The 25,825-nt window shown below is 41.5% G+C and overlaps 2 protein-coding genes across 4 annotated transcripts in view; one reads left to right on the forward strand and one right to left on the reverse strand.

Annotated features, from left to right (window-relative positions):
• Positions 1-16,003, forward strand: part of LOC119721056 (sodium/glucose cotransporter 5-like) — a 28,286-nt gene extending 12,283 nt beyond the window's left edge. The window contains exons 3-14 of one of the 3 annotated variants that reach the window (XM_038190932.1): positions 2,455-2,559; positions 3,893-3,952; positions 5,643-5,747; positions 6,679-6,865; positions 7,321-7,529; positions 8,731-8,866; positions 10,192-10,299; positions 11,209-11,374; positions 12,147-12,315; positions 12,901-13,116; positions 13,686-13,800; positions 15,560-16,003. In XM_038190932.1, coding sequence (XP_038046860.1) covers positions 2,455-2,559; positions 3,893-3,952; positions 5,643-5,747; positions 6,679-6,865; positions 7,321-7,529; positions 8,731-8,866; positions 10,192-10,299; positions 11,209-11,374; positions 12,147-12,315; positions 12,901-13,116; positions 13,686-13,800; positions 15,560-15,792 — 1,809 coding nt within the window. In that variant the 3' untranslated portion in view covers positions 15,793-16,003. The remainder of the gene's footprint in view (positions 1-2,454; positions 2,560-3,892; positions 3,953-5,642; positions 5,748-6,678; positions 6,866-7,320; positions 7,530-8,730; positions 8,867-10,191; positions 10,300-11,208; positions 11,375-12,146; positions 12,316-12,900; positions 13,117-13,685; positions 13,801-15,559) is intronic. The other 2 variants (XM_038190941.1, XM_038190951.1) reach the window with 2 other exon arrangements.
• A 4,827-nt stretch (positions 16,004-20,830) lies between these two features.
• Positions 20,831-25,820, reverse strand: LOC119721079 (photoreceptor outer segment membrane glycoprotein 2-like). Its single transcript, XM_038190973.1, has 6 exons — positions 25,497-25,820; positions 24,764-24,891; positions 23,937-24,090; positions 23,415-23,545; positions 22,412-22,646; positions 20,831-21,150 (listed from the first exon to the last, which is right to left on the reverse strand). The coding sequence occupies exons 1-6, from the start codon at positions 25,641-25,643 to the stop codon at positions 20,971-20,973; spliced, it is 975 nt and encodes a 324-aa protein (XP_038046901.1). The 5' UTR covers positions 25,644-25,820; the 3' UTR covers positions 20,831-20,970.
• Between the last annotated feature and the right edge of the window lie 5 nt (positions 25,821-25,825).

Below are 25,825 nucleotides of genomic sequence, written 5' to 3' on the forward strand. Positions count from 1 at the left end.
CACTTCAAACAGCCGAAACAGCTAGTGTTTGTCCACAAACATAATTATAGTTTGATTTATTTATTCCATTCTTTACCTAGAGTCTGCCCAAACAGTATACAATCTGGTTTTCAATGGGGCCCTGCATACATTACACATTATTAAATAATGTTAAGTAAAGTTGAACTCACAAGGAAAAGTGCATTGGTGAAGCCTACGACGAGAATTAATATGTACAAAATAAAAGTATTTCAGAAATATTACAGAAATAAAGCTATATACCACGCGTCCCAAAATACCCGCAACTTTTTTGCGAGGCTCTAGCGTCGAGGCGGAAACTCAAACCGCCATTTTTTTCTACCATTTAAAAGCTTGGAATCTTCGGAACTTCATCCCTGGCGAGTATTGCTTTGATATTTAAAAGATTTTTTAAATTATTGGTGTTCAAATAACGGCATGTCGAAAACAAACTCAACCGATTTCAAGGAAAATCGATGATGGGGTACCTTAGATGCAAACTCGAGTCACACTTTGAGCGCGCTTTTTGAATAGGTACATACTTGCACGTGAATTTCAAAATTGAACTTGAAATGAAGAGCAATATTGTGAATTCATTCAAGGTATAGTCTACGTGAATCGAAAAGAACAGGAAACACAGAAAGTAAAAGGAGACGAGATCGTCACAGCACGAGCATGAACCGGTTCCACATTAGAAAAAAATGCGCATGATTGATTTTCCTTAAAATCGGTTGAGTTTGTTTTTGACATGCCTTTATTTGAACACGAATCATTTAAAACACTTTGAAAATCAAGCCAATACTTACCTGGGATAAAGTTATGATTCCAAGCTTTAAAATGCTATAAGAATAAAGGCGGTACGGGTTTCTGCAGCGACGCCAGAGCCTCGCAAAATAATACAATATTGCAGGTATTTTGGGACGCGCTGTACACAACACAAGTTCATGTTGCACCTGTTAAAACCATTAATGATTTTTGAAAGTCCACAGAAAAATACTATGCAGCCCTTACATCTGAATAACAATACCTTATTTTTCCCAAGATCGATTATTTAAAGCAAACCTTATATCCAAGTGTAAAAATAGTTTAAAGTCATTTTCAATTGTACTGGTGGCAGATTATGAATGACAAAGTTCAGATGAAAAGCTGATAACAATGGATGTCGAACCTCGAATCGAAAATTACGCAACCCTCAACAGACAACCAACTTACTTCGCAAAGATAGATCATGTAAAGCAAATTAACGACCAAAAAAAACAACACAATAGTTCTGAAGTCAATTTTGCCGACACTTGAATGACAAATTACAAAGTTCAGAAAAAAAACAATGTCGCACTCTGCACCTATTACATATTGACTATACACAGGTGTAGTGGGGCTGTTAAGGTCAAATATATGATAAAATTGTGCACTTTGTGACTAAAGCGTGAAACTTCGCATGTTGGTTCTTCATGCCATGAAGAACATTTTCAGATGTGGAGACATTTCATATTTTACCTCTGGTGATCTTTGAGAGGTCAATGAACTTTACATACACTATTTATAATAATTGTTCTTGAAAACACCACTTTCCTCTGACCCCAGTCTATGTCATAGGTCTTCAGGCCATGGAAATAATGATCAGATGTGAAAAAAGGAATCATACTTGACCCCGGTGACCTTTCAGAGGTCAATGACCTATATATACAGTATTTATAGTTATTTATAAGATTAACACTTTAAACCCCAACTTTTTCAAGACCCAACTCAATAAGTTAGGTGTTCATGCTATGAAAAGCATTTTCATATGAAGGGCATTTCATATCTGACCTCTGGTGACCTTTAAGAGGTTAATGAACTGTGTATGCCCTATTTAAAGATATTTATAAGATTTACTATTCAAAACCCCACTTTTTTATGACCCAAGTCTAAAAGTTGGCTCTTCGTGACATGAACAGAATTTTCAGATGTGTGAACATTCATATTTGACCCCTGGTGACCTTTATGAGGTCGATAAACTTTGCACACCCTATTTGCCGCTATTTATCATATTTAATATTCCAAATGCCACATTTTCATGACCCAAGTGTAAATAGATCAAAACAAGTGTATTTTAAGTATTATTCTACAGCATGTCATGAATTCAGACCCCAAGGACAATTTTGTTATGACCTCTGATCTCCATTTCCCTTTTTAAAGGGTAGACAGGGGCGCAACAGAATACAAGAGGTACATTGGACAAGAATCACACTATAACAGTGACCAGTGGGCTTGGTAAAAAGGGTAAAATTCTAGTTGCCCTTTATATACATACACAGTAGTTGACTCTCGCTAAGTCTCTGGTTATAGTGAACATGAAGTCTCGGTCCCAAATCGTCTGTAACTGCCTGTAATTTGTGTGCAATTCCACATTTATATATATCCTTATTTATATATCTTAATTTATATACCACATTATCTCGTACTGTTTTCCGTAAGGTGGGTGCGTCCCTGTTTGCTAGTAACATTGGCAGCGAGCACTTTATTGGCTTAGCGGGATCGGGAGCCTCGTCTGGTATCGGACCCGGTGCCTATAATATCAACGTAAGTTTTTGGGACCTCTACTGAATGTATTGCAATACATTGATCATTTTACGGATAGCTCCGATCGAGTGTGCAGTGCAAGGGTTAGTGGTTGAAGATATTACCCATGTGTTTTGGGTTCAACCAAGTGAATAAATTCTCATAGCCATAAATTCTTTTTATAATACTCAGAACTCTCAAACTGCATGCAGGTGTTCAGGCTGCACAGAAAAATGATAATCAACCTTTCGTCTTTCATTTGCCTTTTCAATTTTGGTAGGTCGACCAATGACTCTTTTGAGAAATTATCACCAAAGAAGACCACCCCTTTAACGAATGATATTTCCCAAACTGGAAAAGTAGCCATTTTGAAAAAAAGATTCCTCCCTAACAATGGCTAAATAGCGCCATTGACCCAATTGCATTCCAAATGCTCAGAATTGGAAGCCCCAAGTCCAGGCCAGAGGTGCAGTGCTATAATGTCTTCAATCCCCCAATTCATTATAGAATGTATAACAATTATTCATGAGCTCGATGGACGGATTTTTGGCCCATTTACTTGGTTAATATTGCACCCTATAATCGGAAAGTAGACCTAAGACCTATGGAAGCGAAGTCGGGACGCCAGACGAAGTAGGGACAGTCTACTACATAGGAAAGCGCACATGTAAACAAAGCGTGACGTCATTAGATCTCAGGCCTATTAGCAGGGCGACAAGCAATAAGAAAATCCATTTTGTTTATCTGGCGGCGTGAATTACTATCTCGACAGCAACTCGACCGGGTGAGGTCGACCACCCGTGCCTGGAATGGTTTATATTTTCTCTGCACATTTCCGGTATTGCGGGTATCTGTAAAAAGGGTTGATGAATCGACCTAAGACATAATGACGTCGTGCTTTGTTTACAATATGCGCTTTCCTATGGGAGCCAAGTGGGCCCGAGATCCATTCGTCCCCATACCTGGCTCCCATAAGAAAAGCCCACATTGTAAACAAAAAGCATGACGTCATTATGTCTTAGGCCTATTCCATTGGGGCAAGTGAGCCTTAATTGTTCCCATTTTTGTTCCTTCTTCAAGTAGCCGTTACCAGCTCTTACGAATGGCCTTCAGGCTTGTAAGGGGCGATTCCACATAAAAAAAAACCTCTTCGTTATGTCTATGCGCAAAATGCTGACCAATTTCTGTTTTTTTTGTCAATTTCATTTTAATAGAAAATGTATGTGTTTTCTATAGCAATGAGGCTTCACCTGTTATTCAAATATTGACAACCCATGGTATTCAATACGACAACGTCGATGTATTTACAACTCATAATATTTCAAATCGTATCTTTTTCTGTGGCACATTGCAGTCATGTCTTCTAATCCAACTGATGGCATGGGTGTTTCTACCAGTCTACATTGCAAGCGGGGTAAGTCTTGATCAAAGAATATTAAAAGTTCATCTGGAATGCGCCGTTTTGGTCTCGAAAACGCATTTCCCATTGAAATGATAACGAATTGAAATGAGATTAAAGCCCGAGCCTTAGCTATACCGAGAATCTAAATATAGCCCAAACCCTGTACCTAAATGTAGCCCTGAACCCCTGTCGTAGCCCAATACCTAAAGGCAGCCCGGACCAACATGTAAATATAACCCCACCCCTGTACTTACATGTAAATGTAGCCTGAGCCCTAGCCCCAACCCTGTACAGTAATAAAGTCCGGACCTAAATGTAGCCCAAAACATGCACCTAAAATTGATGTAGCCCTGATCAACATGTAAATATAACCTGAACCCCGTACCTAAAATGTAGCCTAAGCCCGAGCCCCAACCCTGTAGCGTAATAACGCCCGGACCCCAATGTAACCAAAAACAAGCACCGAAATGTAGACCAGCCCGATGTACCCCAACCCTGTATACCTAAATGTAGCCCTGATCAACATGTAAATATAACCCGAACCCCGTACCTAAAATGTAGCCTAAGCCCGAGCCCCAACCCTGTAGCGTAATAACGCCCAGACCTAAATGTAGCCCGGCCCGATGTACCCAACCCTTTATACATGTAGCTCGGATCAACATGTAAATATAACCCCAACCCTGTACCTAAATGTAGCCTGAGCCAGAGCCTGAGCCCCAATTAACCCTGTACCGTAATAAAGCCCGGACCTAATATTAATTTAGCCCAGAACATGCACCTAAAGGTAGCCCGGCCAGATGTAGCCTAACCCTGTATACCTTAATGTAGCCCGGATCAACATGTAAAAATAACTCCAACCCTGTACCTAAATGTAGCCTGAGCCCGAGCCCCAACCCTGTACCGTAATAAAACCTGGACCCAAATGTGACCAAAAACATGCACCTCAATTTAGCCCGGCCCGGTGTAGCCCAAATCTGTACCTAAATGTAGCCCGTGCACTAAAGGGCCCGTCTCAATTCATATCCGGGACTGCTTGACTCACCGATACTGATAAATTCATTGCGGGGAAGATCGCGGGGAAGTTGTTCACAGAATCCTGCAACTTATACCCGATACAATGTCCGGCACATGATTTGAGACTCAGTGCTTCGTTGCAACCCTGTACACGTACTTGACATTTAGCCCAAACCTAATAACTTTCTTCCTATATCCTGATTCGATACCGCAATTGGCTAGTAATGGATTTATATCGTGCACTTGGTGTTGTTATTTTCAACGTGCATTACGGGTTTTCACGATCATTGTAATTATAGCGTCCACGCCTTCTCAAAAACACTCCTTTCCTTTCCAATTTGCTCATAGGGCCTATTAATATGAAATGTGATGCAGCATACTGACTGGATAAGATAGTAGCATTTTAACTTCGAAAACAATCGTGTTTTCGTAACTCACGGCGCGACGAATTGATTCTGGTTTTTCCCCAGACGCCGCGTACAAAAACAAACGCTAATGTAACGCACAGGGAGGCACCAGAATGTCCTCATTTGCGTATACATGCTCAAAAATTGTGCACATGCACATGATTCAATACCGAGAGAGAGCAGGTATGGGCGCAAACTGCTCGACACCCTGGGGACGAGGTTGAGCTGAACATGTGTTGTTGAAACTTGGACAATGATACACCTTTGCTTTACTTGTTTAGGTATACACCCTCCCCGAGTACATGAGGAAGCGCTTTGGGGGACAGAGGATCCGTCTATTCCTCGCCACGTTGTCGCTCATCCTTTACATCTTCACAAAGATCTCAGTGAGTTTGTTTAAGTGACAGTTTTCCCTTGGGCCTATTCTTACAATGATTTTTCTTTATTTGTCAACATAAAGAAAACAAAATATGCTTGACTAAAGAATCGGAAATTTGCGTATTGGCTTCCAGGTGTGGGTAGAGGAGGGAGGAGGGGTAATAGCTGTCAGGGAGGGGAGGGAGGGAGCAGGATTGTGGTTTATTTCTGCTATTTTCCCATTTTGCGGCTCTCGGGGGAGCATTAGTATGGTTGGGACATGTGAGAACCACTATCCTTCAAATAAATGTTGGACAAAATGGCTGATTAACACCTTTGAACAATATTTGCAGTGACGTCTTTTTTTGGGGGGGGGGTGGGGATGTTGGGGTTCGGGATGGGTACACAACGCCTTACAATTGGTATCAAGCCTTACAAGACAAAAATGTAAATGCATCCCGTGAAATGAGCATTAAGGATTTGTTTGATTAATTGCTTTTTCATATAAAAATAGCCCGTCTTGCTTTTTAATTTGATATTTAACCCAGTTTGATATTAAATGTACGCATAGGCCTGTGTGTGAATGCTCACGTAAGTATCACAGGCGACGCTGGCGACGTGTGGCTCATTCCTTTTGGTGGGACCATAATTTTCATTCAAAATATTTTAGAGTTGATATATTCACACAAAAAATCTTTTTTTTCAACTGCACCTGCACTTAAAATACTTCAAAACGCTACACCTCCTATACTGTAACCTAACCCAGCCCTGTGTACAAATTGCCCTTGGTTTCGAAAACGGTAAACATAATAGTGATATTAAACTTTCAAATAGTTTTACTGAAACATCTAAGCTATCTACCATTTGCATAATTGGCGACTCCTTGCATATGCATTCAGTCCTGAGTATTGTATTCCAGGGTCGTTCATATCATGTTTGGGGCATTTGCACTTGTTAAAGGTCAACCTGTACGCCGGTGCTCTGTTTCTCAAACAAGCTCTCAACTGGGACCTTTACGTTTCGGTGATACTTCTGCTAGCCGTGACCGGTGTGTGTATGATTACAGGCGGCCTGGCTGCCGTCATTTACACCGATACGCTTCAGTTCTTCATCATGATGATCGGTTCCACCATATTGACCGTCATAAGTGAGTTGATTTATCATTATACAGTAGTTGGTTGTATACTCCGTATTTTAAGTTGTCAAAAGTAGGCGAAGTCTGTCTCAAGTGAAAATGTCCAGTCACTACCACAATATCAATCACAAGTTACAAGCAAGTGCTCCTTCGTTGGTCAAGTGACAAGATATTCCAATGAAAGCGGGGGGGGGGGGGACACTCATTTGTCGCTTTCGCTGGACTGTATGAGCCAGTACAAATAATGATGTCCAGAAGTGACACTGAGTCGTCCTGAACCCGCGAGTCTTAATTTAGAACATACAGAGCGACTCAGTCGCTCAGGTACAATAGGCTGGCACTTCGGGCCAAACAACGAGAAAACCTATAGCCTTTTTTATCGCCTTTTACTTGTAAACTGAAATTTAATTTGACTTTTTGATTGACTGGATTACAGCTTATCCCTTTTTTCTTTGGTCTAATGAAAGGCCTGGTCAAAGTAGGCGGGTATGAAGGCCTGAAGGAGAAGTACATGGAAGCTATTCCAGAGGAGACTCTGTATTCCAACTCGACCTGTGGGATTCCCCGCAGCGATTCCTGGCAGATGCTTCGAGATCCTGTCAACTCGGACATTCCCTGGGCTGGGTTCATCTTCGGACAGACCTGGTCTACCCTTTGGTATTGGTGTGCCGACCAGGTGAAACATATCGTTGAAAACCAAATGTTTTTCAGATTGCCACTTTTAGTTTTCTTTTACTGATATTTTGCACTCAGCTGTTGATAGGATAACCAAATGTGACGACTTAAAATGAGATTTTGAGCAAAATAGGAATGGATTTTTATTGACAGATGGTGTTATGACTACGTAGTCTGTTTGTGCAAGGTCTTGAGTATTTCATCACATCTGGGATAATTTCGTGTAATTAGTGCTTAATATCGATGTTTTAAATAACTTTTTACGTATCGGAAACATAGGCCCAACCATCGCAAAAATAAAATTGCAATTCAAATTATAAAACGTGACAGACTGCTGTGGGGTATGCCGTGGTTTCTTCGCATGGCACCCGAGGCGAACTTGTCTTAAAAGGCAGTGTTATTTCTGATTAACGTAAACAATTATTAGTACGGCAGATAGGTGATGGGATTGTGCCTTTTATGATACACGCATGGAATTTAGTATGTAAAACACTTGATGGTTACGGTGTTCGACTCGCGTGCCGTGGTACGTGGGTTCGAACCCTGACGGGAAACAATAGACCTTGTTTTAAATTCCCATATTTCAACATTCTTTTAAAAAATACTCAGAATTTTCACAGGTATTCAGGTTGAACAGGAAAATGATGATCAACATGTCATCTTCATTTCCTTTTGAATTTGTGGTGGGTTGAGCATTGACGTTTTGGAGAAATTCTCACCCAAAGAAGACCACCCCTAAACCCAATGATGCTTCCAAAACTGGAAAGCTATCCATTTTGAAAAAGGATCCAACATGGCTAAATAGCGCCACAACATGGCTAAATAGCGACGCTTTAGGGCCCAATTGCATCCAAATTTGCTCAGAATTGGAAGCCCCAAGTCCAGGCCAGAGGTACAGTGCCATATGTCTTCAATATGGATTCCCCTATACCATGGCTCTCGGAACTCTCTAATATAAAATGATGTGAGTGTGTAACTTTTATTCACGAGCTCGGCAGATGGAATTTTGGCCTATTTACTGGGGTGTACCCGGCAGTATCTGCCTGACTTTTTTTTTTAATCAAGAACGGTACCAAGTCCATATCCGTTGTTCCAGGAAATATGAAATGTGACCGTCCAGACCAATGATATAATAAGAAAATATACATCTTATTCTCGCGAGAAACGATATAACAATCTTCTTCTTTTTTGTTGGACGACAGATGATCGTCCAACGGACGTTGTCGGCCAAGAGTCTGTCCCACGCGCAGGGAGGCTGTCTCTTCGCGGGCTACGCCAAGTTTCTGCCAGTGTTCTTGATGGTTCTGCCTGGGATGGTCAGCCGTGTGCTGTATCCAAGTAGGGAGGATGACTTACTTCTTTGGGGCAACTTGATTTAAAGGGGTCAATGCAATGCATTTTGCTTATTACAATGCTTGAAAATGCACCTTTGTGTCCCATTTAACCGTAGTATTTTGCCATTTTCAAGGGTATTTCGGAGCCTTTTTCGTTTTTATGATAATGCAAATTTCCATATTCATGAGCAAAACTGTAATGTAAATACAGGCAAAAACCTCAGTGTTACAGCTATTTCAGCACAAAAAGTTGCTATAGTTTGGATACTTTGCCTTCGTATTTTGCTGTCTCTTTGGTGATTTGTTTTTGTGTATAAGAACATGGCAGTAAGCCAATGAGCAAACCTTTCTCACAAAATGTTTTCAATGAGCAAATTTTGGTTTCACAACTTGAACAGAATACCCCTAAACTAAAAAGTGTTTTCCTGAAGCGGCATCCCAGCAACAGTACCCTCAATTGTCCGGAAAAGCATGGAACTATTTAAATGTTTAAAAAAGGGGAATTTTCAATAAAATTGACCCAAAAAGTGATGTCAAATAGTTTTCATACATTTAAGACGAGAAGAAAGTTGCACAAAATGTGTTCCTAAGAAAAATGCATCGCATGGACCCTTTAGATATTTACATGTGCATATAGTGCACAAATAGGTTCCGCGTCTTTGCGAAATCGAGCAGTGATATAGGGACGGGAACACCCGTCACCATGCATACCAACCAATGAAATTGCAGATGCTATAGTTTGTAGTTCTAGACTTATCGACAAAAGGTACAACTCCCGCAGTTATGTGCTGCTGCTGCGATAATGATGCAAACATGCTGAACACATTAAGTCAACATAATTGTGGATGGGATGGCGTTCCTATGGTCGTTCTGTTTTCATACTGAAAACAATTGCATCGTCGTCACATTAGAACAACATTATTTTTTGATGATCATTATTTTTTGATGTAACTTGCAAATGTGGTTGTGCATTTTTGACTTATCCCCACTAAGGTGCCAAGTTGGCTGAGCTGAAATCATCTCAAATAAATACTTCTTGCTCCGATGAGGAGATTGTTAAATTTAGGCTAACTCTTTCATTTCCGGAGTGTGAAAAATCATTCCTTCTGACTGAAACTACAGACAAGACTATAGTAAGAATAAACTTCAGTCAATCAGTTTGAATCGATATTACGATCTTATTTCCCCTGGAGTGATCTTTTTTTTAATTTTTTATTCATAATATTTCAATCTAAAGTTGGAGTAACTTCCACTCAAACTCGTCTTGTTACTATGTTCTTTGGATTGAAGAGAATACACTATAGTTATAGGGTACCCGTTATCTTGTAGATGAAGTTGCGTGTGCTTCGGCAGAGACTTGTATGGCAGCGTGCGGTAACCCGTCCGGCTGCTCCAACATCGCCTACCCACGGCTCGTCATGGGAATCATGCCAGTGGGTAAGACACGGACTTTGTTATCATTTCTCCCATGGTGTACCATGGAAGTGTTCCTCGCAGTTAACATCCTTATCCTGTGGTGTCTTCAGTTATGATTATGGTTGTTTTCTGTTTGGCCCCGATAAAGTGACTGAACGGGAGGTAACATTTTTAGTTTCGCGGCATGTTCCTCTATATTGAATTCTTCTTTTTCGATACTTTCTGCAAACTACCTGTGTCACTTATTCTAAGCATTGGAAAAGCACAGCATGGTGGTTTTGTTTTCCCCTTACTGATAGCCTACAGGTCAACCGTATGGTAAAACTATAGACCAATCTCAGGACACGTTGTCGCTTCTATGATGAAGGCCCCCTTCAATGGCGAAAGCATTGTGCTATCTATTGTTCAGATAATCCGCCATGGGGCAGTAGCTTTCCACAGTATAGCTCGCGCAGTGCTTTCGCCATCGAAGGGGGCCTTGAGTTGTGTGCGTACAGTGATCAAGTGCCCCGAGTTCGTCTATAAGTACACCGAATGGTTAGATTTGAATCCATTTTGTTGAATGATTTTCAGCCATTTTGTTTTTAATCCATTTGAATTCTTTCTCGTGAGGGCTCCTCAATAGAACACAGGCACTGCAATGTCCATAGCCAGAAGATACATAGAGAGGGGGGAAGGCGGGAGAGAGAGATAGAGGGGAGATAGCAATGAAGAAATATTCACTTTAAAAGGGGAGGGAAATAAATGAATCAATTCCGTTTGCTACCTCGGATGGGGTTGGAACTTAGGACAGGGAGTACCACAACTCCAAGCTAACTCCCTTATCGAATAGGGAACAAATGAGGGTGGAATTGCTCAATCATGGCACCCAGCAAACTCTGACGTAATTTCACTCCACGTTCACACTGGCTGTTGTTCTTTCATTCGCAGGCCTCCGTGGTCTGATGATGGCGGCCATGGTTGCTGCCCTAATGAGTGACCTGACCTCTATATTCAACAGTGTCAGCACACTGTTTACCATGGACATCTGGAAGTTCATGCGGGTCAAGTTCAGCTCGAAGAACCCCAGTGTCCGTGAGCTCATGATTGTTGGAAGGTATAACAAGAGGATATGGGTCATTCTATAAATTTGGGGTCCAAAGTGTGACTTTTTTCCCCCTGTCCCTGTTATTTTGTGCTCAAGATTACAGTATATCATATCAGTGTGCAATTTTTAATAATCCCTGATTTCTATGTGGGACTCGAGTCCAGGACTCGCACTCGAGTCCGTCTCGAGTCGCGATTTCCGTGACTCGGACTCGACTCGAGTAACATCGGCAGAAGACTTGTACTCGGACTCGACCATAGTGACTCAGACTTCACACATAAGGACTCGTAAAGCTCGCGAGTCCACGTATTTTTTGTTACCTTTTAAAATCATATTTTTGATGTTTGTTTGCTGACCATTGTTTGAAAAAAACTGATTTTGTTTTGGTGTTAATACTGTCCCTAATTTTACAAATTAGTTCGTCCACATTTTGTTTTCAATCGGTTAGGTCATACGTGAGCAGTGCAAGCCTTCTAGTCTGGTTCCCTAACCTGACAATGTATAAACTGCTCCGTTTCGTCTGAATTAGGGTCGGGAAACCAGACTACAAGAACATCACTTTTTTTCCGTAGTTTTCCCAGCATTTATGAACATGTGATTGTACACAGGTCAATGTATGCAACACTTGTGATAAGGTACTTACCCCAAATCCATCCATAATATCTCCCTATAATCTATATACCTTGTCTCCCTACCGTACAACTGTTTAGCAAAACGTGTCTCCCTAATGGTCCATTTCTCGAGAAATTCGCTTTCTATTTGATGTGTTACTTTATCTCAGACTAGTGGTGGTGGTTATGATTGGTGTCAGCATTCTGTGGATTCCTATCGTGGAGCAGATGCAAGGCGGTCAGCTGCTAATCTACAAGGTGGCTTTCGAGGCGGCGCTCGCCCCACCTGTAGCCGCCGTGTACCTGGTGGCAATCCTTTGGCCAAGGAGCAATGAGAAGGTATAATGAATAGGCAATTATGTTTGACAGTATGACGACGTTATGATTTACAGGGTACAAACTGGCCTTAAGTCTTGGATGTCATAACTGAACCGTGCATACATTGTCATTGAAATAAAACAGCAAAGAACTCCCTTTATTAGAAACCTGAAAGGCATAGCCTGTAACATGAATTGAAGGAATTTCGTGACGTCACAGTTAGAGTTGCATTCATCCCTTGCCTGCGCACTATAATGCGTACAAGTAGGCTACATCACTGTATCACTTACTTATAGTTTTTTTTTTATGTGACATCGCAAAAAAGGCAGGCAATGAGTACACCACCATCTTTTCCTCAAAAAAACATTGGTTAAAGTGGTCAGAAATTGCCTCAGATCGCACCACAGAGCATCTAGAATCCAAAAACTTTTCGGGGCCCTTAAGCAGGCCCCGAACCCCACGCCGTAATTTTTTTGACCCACTTTTTTGGAGGACCAAATGTTTTTTTGGCCCCCCCCCCAAAAATTGTGTTCTGGATCCGCCCTTGCCACTAATTGGACAGAACGCTTATCATAGGACGTCATGAATGTTACTTCTTCTCTGCAGGGTTGCTTCTTCGGCATGATGGCGGGTTTCATGGTGGGCGTCGTCCGGATGATCCTGAACCTGATCTACCAGGCACCGCCCTGCTGGGAGGAGGACACCCGGCCAGCATTCATCGGCAAGCTGCACTTCACCTACTTCGCCTTGATCTTGTTCGTTTTGACGGTGATCGTGGATGTGGTGGTTAGTCTCTTGACTCAGCCGCCCCAGCCTTATCAGGTGAGCGCGATGATGTGATAATATCAACCCTCTGTATTGAGGTTAGATGAGACGAGAAGAGCCAGTTAGAGGAGTACTTACCAGTACTATGTTGGTTCGAAATTTTACAGCATTCATGTTTGTTGTTGGAGAATGATAGCAAAATCCAGTCTGTGCATTGGCATGAATCGTTTCTGTTATGAATTATATTTCTTGAGGGTGGCACTGGATTGTGATACTGTAGACAACTATAGGTACTCTTAAAAGGGAAGATCATGAGATTAGATCATGAGATTAATCAAAGGAGTTCACAGATACAGAATTTGAACCTTCGACATTTCGGAAAACCCCGTACCGGCGTCGTACCAACAGAGTTTCACAGCCCGATGTTGGCAGTCTTCCAACAGATTCAATAAGTTATTATTCACACCACTATATTTCGAGCAATCTTATACAGACGCAGTGACCGTTTTGCGCATTGCCTCTGTATGCGTTAAACAATGAGAAATCACGTGTAAGAGTTGCAGTCCAACTTTCTGTTCATAATTCAGAAATTAACCATTTTAGAGACGGGGTGTCTGTTTTTACAGTTGATCCGTACCACGTGGTGGAGCAGGTACAACCGCGACCCTCGCGAAGATGACTTTGAAGACGACAAAGAGGAGATCGAACTGCAAGAAGTCGGGGAGGTCGTGGCTGAAGAAGGTATGTATTCCCTCGCGCATAATTGTCCAGATGAAATGAAGGCGAGTATGCAATTGCAAAGGAAGACGCTCACACAAGTCCCTGCCTTAACCCTTAAAGGGCCGGGGCGGAATCCCCCCCCCCTCCCAACGTTTTCCGCGATAGTCTTCGAATTTTTTTTTTTTTTTTTTGCGACCCGAGCTGTTATGACTTTTTAGCCTCGGGCCTTTCGCATCTTTTGATACCAAAAACATAAAAATTTTCCGGCGCTACGCGCCGTGAAAACTGAATTTTCCCATATACGTCGTGTACACAGAGCAGAATTACCATTCGTACATATGCATAATTAATTAGCCATAATTCCACAACCCTTTGACATATAATCATGATATTTCTTGGGTATGTTTATGAAGAGTTGCTTTAGGCCAACAAAAAAAGTCTCCGGTTTCTGGTATGGAGCTTGCCCAAAAAGTGGTGCGGCGACGCGGCTTTTTTTTTTTTTTACCTGATTTTTTTTGCTTCAAATGTGTGCTGATGACTGCAAATGGTGCCCGACTAAACTTAGTGCAAATATATGGGAGTCCAGAGAGGCCACATAAAGCTTATTCTCGACCATAACCCAATCTAAAAACACGTTAAAATTGTGCAGCAGCATGATTCCAGTCAAACCGGTGAGTTTGGCGGTTTTGAGACTTCATCTTTCATTGAAAAAAAAACCTTTTTCATTTTGCCGACGCGCATGGCTACGGCGACGCGCGCGCATACCAGAAACCGGAGACTTTTTTTTTTGGCCTTGAATGTACCGAGTGGAATCCGCCCCCCCCCCCCCCGGCTGAGAGATGGTCAAAATAACCCGGCCCTTTTAGGGTTAACCTGTACCTCTGCAAACACTCTTCAGTTACAGCAAATTTTTATCTCAAACTACTTGCGACCATTTCGGATTTTGTTTTCTTGAGGGAAAGCACTGGCAAGAAGTGATGCGTTTTTCCATGGGGAAAAAGAGGGGCCTACCAAACCAAGGCCTACGTTGTTAACATTCCAATAAATTGACAGAATAATATTGAGTTCGCCCCTATTTACTTTTTCATTTTCTTCTTCCTACTTTTTGTTGGGCCTTTCCATGGGTTCCGCGGGAAAGTGCCCCTTGCCCCCCCCCCCCCTCCCTCGCGACGCCCGTGCTTGTGGCTGGTGTTTAGTTTATTTGTCTCCAAACCCCACCCCACTCAGTCGATGGACTAGACGCTCACTTTTCCCAATATTGCGTAATATATGTGCAAAGAAAATTAAGACGTTGGTCACGCGTGCTCGCTGGCTCTGTCGGACGAATCACAGCTCAGACCATATGCGTAGCAGCCATATTGGAGGGCAATGCCTTTGTTTTACTAGGGATATGCGCGAGTAAAGCTTTTGTGCATTTATTGTTGCTGAATAAAAGACGCCCTCTAAGACGGCCGCTTATGCATTCCCTCATGAAGTCATCCAACCGATCGCCTGACCTTAGCTGGCATTTAACGAATGAAAATGTCTTAAGCTCCAAAAATGTGTACCTTTCTTTATTGATTTGTATTGATGCATAAGATTTTTATTGATGCATAAAATATTTTGACATGTTGAAATTGTTTTCTACATTTCTGAAATCGGGTCCGATCCCCACAAAGTTGTTATCTCCTGAACATTTTGCCCCTTCACCTCCAAAAATGGTTCAGCCTAGTACTAAATAAATAAAACTGTCGATTTTAGTCCACTAGAAATGTAATCCTGATAACTGGTTTCTCTGCAGAGGCACCCCGTGAGTGGAAGTCCCTAGCGCGCCGCGGTTACGACTGGTTCTGCGGGTACGACGACTCGTCCTTGGGCCAGGCTAAGGCTCGTGAGCACCGGGTCCATCTCCGTGAGGTCACCGCCCTCAAGCAGGATCCTCGCGCCAAGATCTTCCTCAACACCAACCTGGTTATCATCCTTCTGATCACACCCACATTCCTCGTCATCTTCTCCATCCCTGGTTTAATCTAGCCAGTCCACTGGGCCCAATGGCATGGTTCGGCTGACCACAGAATTCCCCGCTTATGCAAACCGATACCGTTACTCAAATCATTTCTGATATAAAACTTAAAAAGAAAGGGTGTTATGCAACATGCTCATTAAAGGCATATTGGGCCAATTCCAATTATCTTAAAACTAATCTTCCGAATGACTAACTTGGATTAAAGATCGTATTGGTATTAAACAGCTAGTGAAATTATTAATCCGTCTGGCGCGGCTTGCTGTCATTTTGAAGAAAGAAAATCAAGAACCCATAGGTGATTTCCAATGATCAGTAAAGTTACTGATTTTTGGGGAAAATATAGAAAGCTTTTGACGAAATCGTGTGTCGTGCATGATCAAAAAGGTCGTGCATGGTTTTTCACTGTTTTCTTAAAACAAAGTGTATTATCCACTGAGCTGGAACTTCAGAAGGTTAGGTTTTGAGCATTCGGGTTTTTTTTTGGGGGGGGGGGATTTCGAGTGATGTTATTATTGGAAACGAACAAAATGCATGAAAAGCAAATGATCCTTTATGTTGTTAATAGGTTACATGCATGTCCACATCATTCTTCCTGACCAGGAAAGGGGGTTTGATAATTATGAAGGGGGGGGGGTGTTTGGGGGTCACGTACCAAATACTACAGAATACTGTGCTGTGCACACTTGTATGAAAAGAATTCCAAACTACAGGTTACTCCTCAGTAGTATTTTGTAGCACTGGGGCGGTAAAGCAAGAGATTTCATCGTACATTTCAAAATTGTCCAGGCGCTGCCCCCGGATCGCAAGGCGTGCCTGCCTTTACTCAACCCCCTTCATTTCACCCCCCCCCCCCCATCAACTCCTTCCCCTGTTTCCTGAAAGCTAGATCCGCCCCTGGTGTTTCTATTACATTCATATAGACTAGAAACACCCAAAAAGAGGGGAGATAATCAAGAAATCCCAAGTCGTATTCATTTCACATGTAAAGATGAAAAAGGTTCAGTTTATGTCCACCGTATATCTTTCTGAGAAACGTCATAATTATTGGAATCAGGGATTTTTTGTTTCCGTTTTACAAATGTTGTCGTGGGTGTATAATTATGTGTGTGATTTTATGGTCGAAAAGGATGTACCAATCTTAGTTCAGGGACAATGATATTTCCTAGTTTTATATTTGTGACCTGCTATATCATAATGAAGAATAACCCCCACCTTTGACTTTTCAAGTTACGTACGTCATGTTAAAGCGCAAATCATTGGCTTTCCAATGATATCAAATTTATTTCTGTAGCTTAATTCATTCCAAAGATATGCCGCAGGAACTTCAACGGTGTCCCGCCATAGTTCACTAACCCCATTTCCAGAAAAACGGCTTTGAAAAGGCAGTGGAATCGTGAGTTTACAACTTTTGGGGATATTTTTTTCTCAACAAAAATACATAGTGTGAATCTTGGATACCTTGGCTACTCACAAATAAGGAAAAACCAATATTGATTTTGACAATTTTTTTGAGTGTACCCAACTTCAGGCGTTGATTACTCAAAACTTGGTTTTGGGGGACATTCCTCATTTTGCCACAGTAGGTCACATTTGTGTACATGCCAAAATAATCAGCCTTTGATTGTGTAGTTTTCTAATATGATATTTTTTTCATATTATTCTTAGACGTAGACATTAGTTAATATTATGGAAGCAGTGCATCGGCAAGAGGTAACACCACACAGATTTTTTTCACAACGCCTTCTGGGAAAACAGTCGGCAATCTCGTGCCAACTTTACTGTATGCCTACTCCTTTTGTTCAAATGGATGTCGAGACTACTTTTTTTTGCGCACGTTTTCAGTTGGAGGTTTTGTGAGTATTGCTTTGTGAGCTTATTTCACTTAACTTCCAAATACATTCGGTGTTTTGTACCGCACATAAACAATAAAGCACCTGAGAATTATTTTGCATGAGAATTATGCAAGATGATGGTCATGAAGTTGAAAAGTAGCAGCTTCAAAAAATAAAATAGTAGGCCTACGTGGTGGCACGCATTTCGAAAAGGTATCGAGTATCTGACCTGCAGCCCAGATGCGAATGTTTTCTCCCAAACGACATCTGCATATGGGTGTACGCTATGGCGTTTTGGACTTTATTTTTCTAAAAAATAAGAGATGAAAAAATAAGAGAAAAACGAATTCGAACGTATTGAAAAACAGACTTCATTTCCCTTTTAAAATAAATCCTCCGAAGCCTCAGGTTAGAAAAGAAAAGAATTTCGGGTACAATACGGTGATTCGAACCCGCAACCTTGCGGTGCACGACCTGTATCGACTGAACCATCGCACATTGCTCGCTACAACGTGGGGGGAAAATAATTATACCTGCGTATGTATCATAAAAGTATCATAGAGGGCGTTAAACAACCATGTATGCGGATGTAGTTTTGGAAAAGAAAATTCGCAGCCCGGATCGAGGTTGTGGGAGGTACTGGACCTTCCGTTTATTGGTGCAAAGTTTAATCAGGAATTTTGTAAGACGTTAGAAATGGTATTTCTATACTATCAGGCTTAGCTATCAATCTCAGGTATAGCATTACAATTGCCACTCTGTCAATCAAGCGGTATAAATGAGTAACAGGTTGTACGGGTCGTTATTCTTCTCTTTTTCCTTCTTATTCACAATTCACCTGCGACCTTCTTATGCGACAATTCACCGGCCTGACAGTAAAATTACTGTTATATTCACTCAGGATGAGTAAAAAAGAAAGTGACCTGGATTAACGAATTGTTTTTCTGAAAAAGCAATCAAAATTTGATACATCAATGAAGTGTGTCGTATAGAAAAGCATGTTATTCCACTCATCTGACAAAAAGAATTGCTGAAATTGATTCATGCTATCACAAGTTATGCATGTTTTTATTAAGAGAACCCATTTGAGCTGTCAATGAAATGCCATTGGAAGCTATTTAGCTTAATAGTGAGTTTTACAGATTATACACAGGCATTCAAATACAAATGAGATTTTAATCATTAGTCTATTTTAGGTCAAGACTGAAGCATTGTTTTTTACTGTCAGATTTTGTGTTTTGAATATGAGGAACAAGTCAACTCTTTTATTCTCTGATATATTGGTGGTGAGTTTTGTGTGTTTTCCTTTGCACGTTTTCGTTCATTCCAGGGGATGGGAACACATCCATGTTTCATTGTATTTTGTGGGTATTCATCAGTCCATATAGAATGGCATTAAAATGATCAATGGTGTACGGCTGAATTTTGTGATCCTTTTATTAATGTAGAATTGTAGACATAACTTGGGAACAGAGTATGCAACTTTACTTCGCTCGTACCCCCGCCCTGCAAACAGGACGATGGGATCGCTGATGAATTCACGCTCCGATTGGATAGAATTTGCGTGACCTGTGACCTGCAAGTCATCACGGCCACGACCCTGCACGGTTCTAAACAGTCGTTATGACTGAGTCATCACTATTTTCTTCCTATTCATAAATGTTTGTTTTTTTTCGTTGAAAAGCGTAATAAGTTGGAAAATCTGAAAAACTGTTTTGTAAATTTCAAATTCTCGTCACTAGCTCATGCTCAGGCCCCGTTTTGAATTCACGACGGGTCATGCGACGCTCAAGATTTGTCCACATGGTCCGCAATGAAAAAGAAATCACATCTGGCATGGAATGTGAGAATGTTTCCGGATAGCATTTGCGTGCATTGGCTAACTGCAGTCTTAAACGGCTGCAGCCAGTTGCTTTATACATATGTAATGATAAGTTACCCAGAATGCCATCCCAACTTCCTTCACAAGAATCTGTGAAGCTCATTTACGTGTCTCATCGCCCGGTTTGCAGGGCGGGGGTACGAGCGAAGCAACTTTACGTGAAATTTTTGCAGTTACTAGTCAATAACTTGTACTTGTTCTATTGTTTTATTTATGAAATGGAGCGACTGAGCGAGCCACATTATGTTTTACAATATTTATTTCTAATTCGGTCACTTTCTTTTTGACTCACCCTGTACACCCACTAAAGGGAAATCATATTTTTGTCGCCTATTGTCGCGCAAACGGATCCCAGTTTTAAACTGAGCTTTTTATGCAAAATCCAAAATCATCCCTCGCATGTGTTGTACGTTCAAACATAGGTCATTCTATAAAGTTAGAGTGCAATGTGACATAATTCCTGTCCCTGTAACCTTGGTACTTTGTTCTTTACCATTTGAGTATCATTCAGAATTACTTCAAACTTTTTTTCTTCATATGTTGGGTAGGTTGTTAGCTATTCAAAATCACTCTTGGGGAATGACTGCATTAATGAGTGCATCAGAAGTATAACATTATGTCAGAATAGCAGAGTCAAGAATAAACAGTGGACCCCGAATTTATAGAACGAACGACATCTATTTGCCGAGAAGGAACGACAACTGACTTAAAACCATAAGCTTCCCTTCGTGTCTCTTTAGTCTCTTGCCCAGTGTCGACTCTAAGTACGAGTGTCAGGACTTCTTTTCACTTTACAAAGATTATTTTAACTAGTTTATTAACGCAGGGATGAATTATCAAACCCATGACAGAACACTAATCAGTCCATTTTGATACTGTACACCAATGACAAGAAAAACAGTCCCTTTATACAAATCTCGTTTGCAGCTTTCTTAGGTGCGGATGTCGTGTGATAACCCCGCAAGTCTTATTTTGACTCCAACATGGGCGTCGCGGGGGGGGGGGCGCTTGCCCCCCTGGACAAGCAAATAAAAAGGAAAAAAAGAAAGAAAAAAAGCGCGAAATCATATTGTTGTTAATTTAATAGGTTGGGGGAGGCAAATGTCCCTGCCCCCCCCTCGAAAAAAATTATCAATCGGGAAAATGCTGGAAAATATTGGGATTTTTTTGGGGGGGGGGGAATGGGCTTTGCCCCCTCTAGAAAAAAATCCTGGCGACGCCCATGGACTCCAACCACCATTTGCCTCTGTTTACCGAACGGTGCAACTTATCTTCATTTTAAAGTAGAAGAATTTACCATCATTTACGAATATTTTCTCCTCGAAATCCAGGAATTTTGTCATCAAATACAAATACTTAAAATCAAAACTGGAACAACAAAGAAGTCATACTTTTAAGGACATCTCTACTCCTCACCCCAACACCAATATACTGGCACATCGTGCTTTTGTCAAGAGTCTTTCAGGTTTGGGCTAAGGCAAATTCTCGTAGACTGGTTCATCGTCCTTGTCATCGTCCTTGTCGGACTTTTCTTCATCTCCCTCTTTCTTGTTTTCAAGGAGCCAGCCCGTTGAGGTTCCCTCTTCATCTTTGGCTTTGTAGGCGTTTTGGATGGATGTCTGGAGGTATCGCAGTAGCACGAAAATCACAGCCTGTGCCGACGAAACAGAGGACAAAAGCATTATATTAGAAGGAGTGGTCGAGGTACTTGAGATTGATCACAATACACCACAAGTCCATCACAAGCCAATCACGAGACATCCAGTTCCGAGTCAGCTCACAACTATTCAAATGGACTGTGACATGAGAATTCACTGCAAAACTGCAGAGTTAAATTTACACCATCGGTATCTATATAGGACCATCTTGTGTTACACTTTACCGGTGTTGTCCTATATTGATACCGAATGGTGTTAAATTAACACTACAGCTTTTGCAGTGTTACTTTGTTTTTGTTCATGCATGTTACTTGTCACTGCACTTGTGACCGGGTTTGTTGTGTACTACAAGAACCTGACTACAGCACTGGAAGTGGGCTAGCAAAAATTCGGTCATTCCCATCGCCCTATGTGAGGATGCAAAATTTCTGATAGAAACACAAACACTGTTGCTATAGTTTACTGTCATGATTCATGTACCTATATAGGGTGAGTAAAAAAAAAACGAAACCCAAATAGCAGGACCAATTTTTGAATGAAGTTTTGCCTGTAACACTTTCAAAATCAAGGATATATGAAAGCCCAGTAACTTTTCGAGTTAAGGAATTTTGAACACAACCGCCGTTTTAAAGGTTTGCCCACGGATCACATAAAAATGAAAGTGTTCTTTCAGCAAAACGAAAACAATTCTCATTGGGATGCATGTGAATTGTTTTCGTTTGCTGAAAATAACACATTTTTGTGAGCCGTGGACAGAAGTTTAAAATGGTGTTCGTGTTTAAAAATCCGTAACTTGAAAGGTATACGAGAGTGATTTGAATTATACTTGTACTACAAGAAAGCTTATTGGTTGGGCTTTCATAATCTAGAATTTGAAAATGCTACAGGCCAAACTTTTTGCTCACCCTGTACATGCCGCGCTTACAGCTCGTGTGCACGTGCAAGTTTTGACCACAGGTAACTGATCAAACAGCATCCAGGCCTGTCTCATGAGAGCTATAAATTAGCCATCACCAAAGGTCTTGGGTTGGTCATGAGACAATAAAAGACGATAATCGTCCTTAGTTCATTTTGGAGAGGTTGATTTTGCAGTACTGTCAAAGGAAATTAGCTTGGAGGATTATTACGGAGGCAGGGACGGAACTTAATATTGACATGAGTTCTTGGTGTTTACCGACATCTGAACTATTGTTAGTATACTGGCTTTCCAGTGGCTAGGTCTTTATCAGTTAAACAGCTGCTTCCGATGACTTACTTGCAAGATGAAGATGAGCATGGTGATGCCCCCGATCCGATTCAGCCTGGTCGTGAAGTATTCCATGAGGGCGGGCTTGCATCCTTTTTGGTAGAGGGTCAAGCTCTCACGGTAATCGTAGTTGTAGTGTCTGTCGTTGTCGTGGACGTGGTGGTGGATGCAGGGCCGGAGCTGGTCGGCCTTACAGCAACTGAACGGGGCGTCGTCGTTCAGGTACAGTCCGCCCGTCATCTTACTAAAGATAGATTGAGAAAATGCGGTTGTAGAAAAAAAAAAGTATCTTCCACGAAATTTTGGCGAAGCCGGCCCATTTTCTCGGCCAAAAGATGTCATCGAATGCCTGCGCGGTATGACATAGGTTCATTCAAATCCACTTAGTTTGAAAGCGCCTTCTGTTCTTGGTCGGGCACTTAAAGTGAAATTTTCATCAGTTTTGCTGACCACTGACAACACGGATCACACAATATTTCAAAACAGTTATTGGAACATGCTCGAAATGATCTCGGAAGCGGCTGCGGTGATTGTGACGTGATTGTGCCATGTAATTTCTAGAAGGAGTAGTGTTCAATGTTAGTACAAAAACAGGTTTTTGACTTGGAGACCCAATGGTGTTTTCAGTACCATCATCTTGCTTTTTTTGTTTACACTTGTTGCCCAATTGTCCATGACTGCAATAAATTGGTAGCAGTCAGTGTCATAACAACCTGACGCATGAGTTGATAAACAATGTATGCCCGTTTGCAGGGCCTACGGAAAAAGGGATTTAGAGCCATGCAAAGCTGTTGCTAACGTTTGTTTGTTACTAACTAACTAACGAACCAACTAACAGTTATAAAGCTGCTGTCCGCAGCTAAAATGAGACGTGTGATGTGTGTTATTACAGGCGTCTAAAGGGCATCAGCGGATGTATTTAGCTCGCAGAATAAACTTCACAACATCAGCAGCCGGCTGCAGTAGGGAACAAAGTTCAAATCCAGTCTTAAGGACCAAGACTGCAGTTTACCTTGCAAGGTCTTCGCTTAGGTACTCGGTCCCAATCCATTGCACGGCAAACCAGTCCTCGTAGCCGTTATTTCCGCAGCACTCAAAGTCTACCTGAAGCTGGTTGATCTCATACTTCACCGTTTCGTTGCTCTGGTGGTCAAAATCATTTTTTTTTTATTCAAACACACTTCTGACAAATAAGTCTTTTGTCCCTATTTTTTGGAAGGGGTACATAAAATACAAGGCCTACAGTTAACTCTGAAGATTAATACCACGATGCACCAAAATGTCGCTATACTAAATAAGAACATTCTGTTATGAATTCTTTTGTATTTTGTATTTAAGTTTGATACAATACCATATCCTGAAAAACGACCCGAGGGCAAATGAATTTAGTAGTAAGTAAAAACAACTTTTCTAGACTTCGTAATGAACTAACTTTACTATCACTTTTCGTTCAACACCTCACGATGACAAAAAAAGCGTATGAAATATACATGTACATGATTATCGAAAATGCCTGCCGTCCAATTTGACCAACCTTGTAGTGTTTCATGGCTTTCGTCAAGCCACGGTTGAAAGAATCGTGGAGGTGAAAACGATGCACGAAGCACATGCATCCCGCTATGAAGATGCAGGCATTGAGAACGAGGAGGAGGAGGAGGTAGGGAAGGAGGAGGGACTTCAGTTTTTGCCTGCGAAACAAAGACATGCAAAAAGAAAGGGGTACATATATTTACGGTGTACAGCTGCCTGATTAGGAACTCAAAGTTACAGTCCCGGCCAAAATGGTTGGGACACTTGGAAGTAACCTTAGCCTCCCACGGTCACCCACTCCCCTGCTCCCCCGGTCAACGTATTCTCTCCAGCTGATGGAGCACACACCGCGCAATGAGAGACAACACTGAGCGGGGGTTGGGGGACCAGCGAGATTTGGCCAGAATTGTACTTGCGCAGTGGTACTTCCATCGCCCTCCGCCACTGTGGCTCCGGTTCAATTCCTACCCGAAATGTGAATTGAGTTTTCGGTGCTTGCCAGATTCCCTGGTGATTGGGCAGGGGATACTCCAGTCCAAAAATAAACATATTTCTTCAACAGTTCTTTATCTAGGTTTCTTTATAAGCTTTAGATTTCAATGCCTGTTCACGTCTTAAAAACTAAGTCGGTTTCACCACTAGGTAAAAAAAACTTCGACTATACGTTACAATGCCTTTTCTTCCCTGGTCGCCGCCCGTGAAATCGACACGGTACAAATCAAAGTGCATTCGTAAGAGTCCTGATAATTATGGGGACAAAAGTATACTGTTTAATAGGATTGAAGATTTTGGAGAGACGTCACTGCTTCATTTTTCTTTAGGCCTATTTACCTTCGGTTTATATTAGCTACACTGTCGCACAGCTTGCCACCGGCCAGGTCTACGACGGTTGTGATGAAGCCGACAGCAATCAGCATCAAGGGCAGGGTGTTCCCGTCGTATCCCTCAATCAATTTCACCTGAGTCAACATGAGAGGTATCATTTAAACTCTGCCTGCTTCGAGAAATTCGACAATCGTTTAGAATCACCTGCATGGCATCCCTGCAGGAACTTCAATGCTCACAATCGCAGTTTAGGGGTATGCCCTATAGTGCTTAGGGTGTGATGCCAGGCGAAAATTTACCCTTTTGAATTGTTGATTATTAGACAGTTTACTATGAAAAATCACATACCAAGAAAGATAAATTTGAAGGATTCCCAGTTTCCAACAGTATAAGGCCTACCTGTATGTTCATATCTGCAGGTATCCCGAAATTCAGTTCGAGACAAAGATTGAGGAATGCAGTAAGGGATTTTCTCATTGAAATATAAAACATTCTTCCCTCATTTCGTGAGCATGAAAAAAATTAAGTCAGTAGGCCTACAGAATGGACACAACTTAGTTGAACAAATGGTTGCTCGGGAGACACTATCTAGTAATTATTGTTTTACATTAGGGAGACAATGGTCATTAGTGTCTCCTTAAGGTTTGAACAATCATTTCTAGTAGTAGCATTTCTAGTAGTAGGCCTATAAGAAAATGTTAATTGTTAAGTGAAATGCACGTGTGGTTTCACACTTTACCTTGTCTTGTATACGAATCCTGATGTAAACACCAATCGAGACAATGGTCAGTCCGTATATGGCGCAAATCCAATGCACGATCCATAACCCAGTGCACAACCTCTGCCGTGCGGTCTCGCTGATTTGAACAGGCACAATCGGTGCCATATCATCTCACCAAATCCCTATATAAATAACTCGTTGGTATTAAACACAAACTATGGAAGTGAAAGCTGGTTTACAACTTCAAAATTTGGAAGAAATGTACACATTTTGTCCCACTTACTTTACGTATATGCGCTCGCTAAGCCTACTTGCTTTAGCAGTATTCACGCAGCTCTTTACGCTCA

This window comes from Patiria miniata, unplaced genomic scaffold (assembly GCF_015706575.1).
Source record: "Patiria miniata isolate m_02_andy unplaced genomic scaffold, ASM1570657v1 HiC_scaffold_13, whole genome shotgun sequence".
NCBI classification, from domain to species: Eukaryota; Metazoa; Echinodermata; class Asteroidea; order Valvatida; family Asterinidae; genus Patiria; species Patiria miniata.

Bases quoted from the DNA above. Each gene is read 5' to 3' on its own strand.
- LOC119721079 (XM_038190973.1), bottom strand. From the start codon at position 25,643: ATGGCACCGATTGTGCCTGTTCAAATCAGCGAGACCGCACGGCAGAGG. The intron at 24,091-24,763 runs GTAAATAGGCCT...TTTGTTTCGCAG, and splicing joins GTAGCTAATATAAACCGAAG to GCAAAAACTGAAGTCCCTCC. The intron at 23,546-23,936 runs GTTGGTCAAATT...TTTGACCACCAG, and splicing joins AAGCCATGAAACACTACAAG to AGCAACGAAACGGTGAAGTA.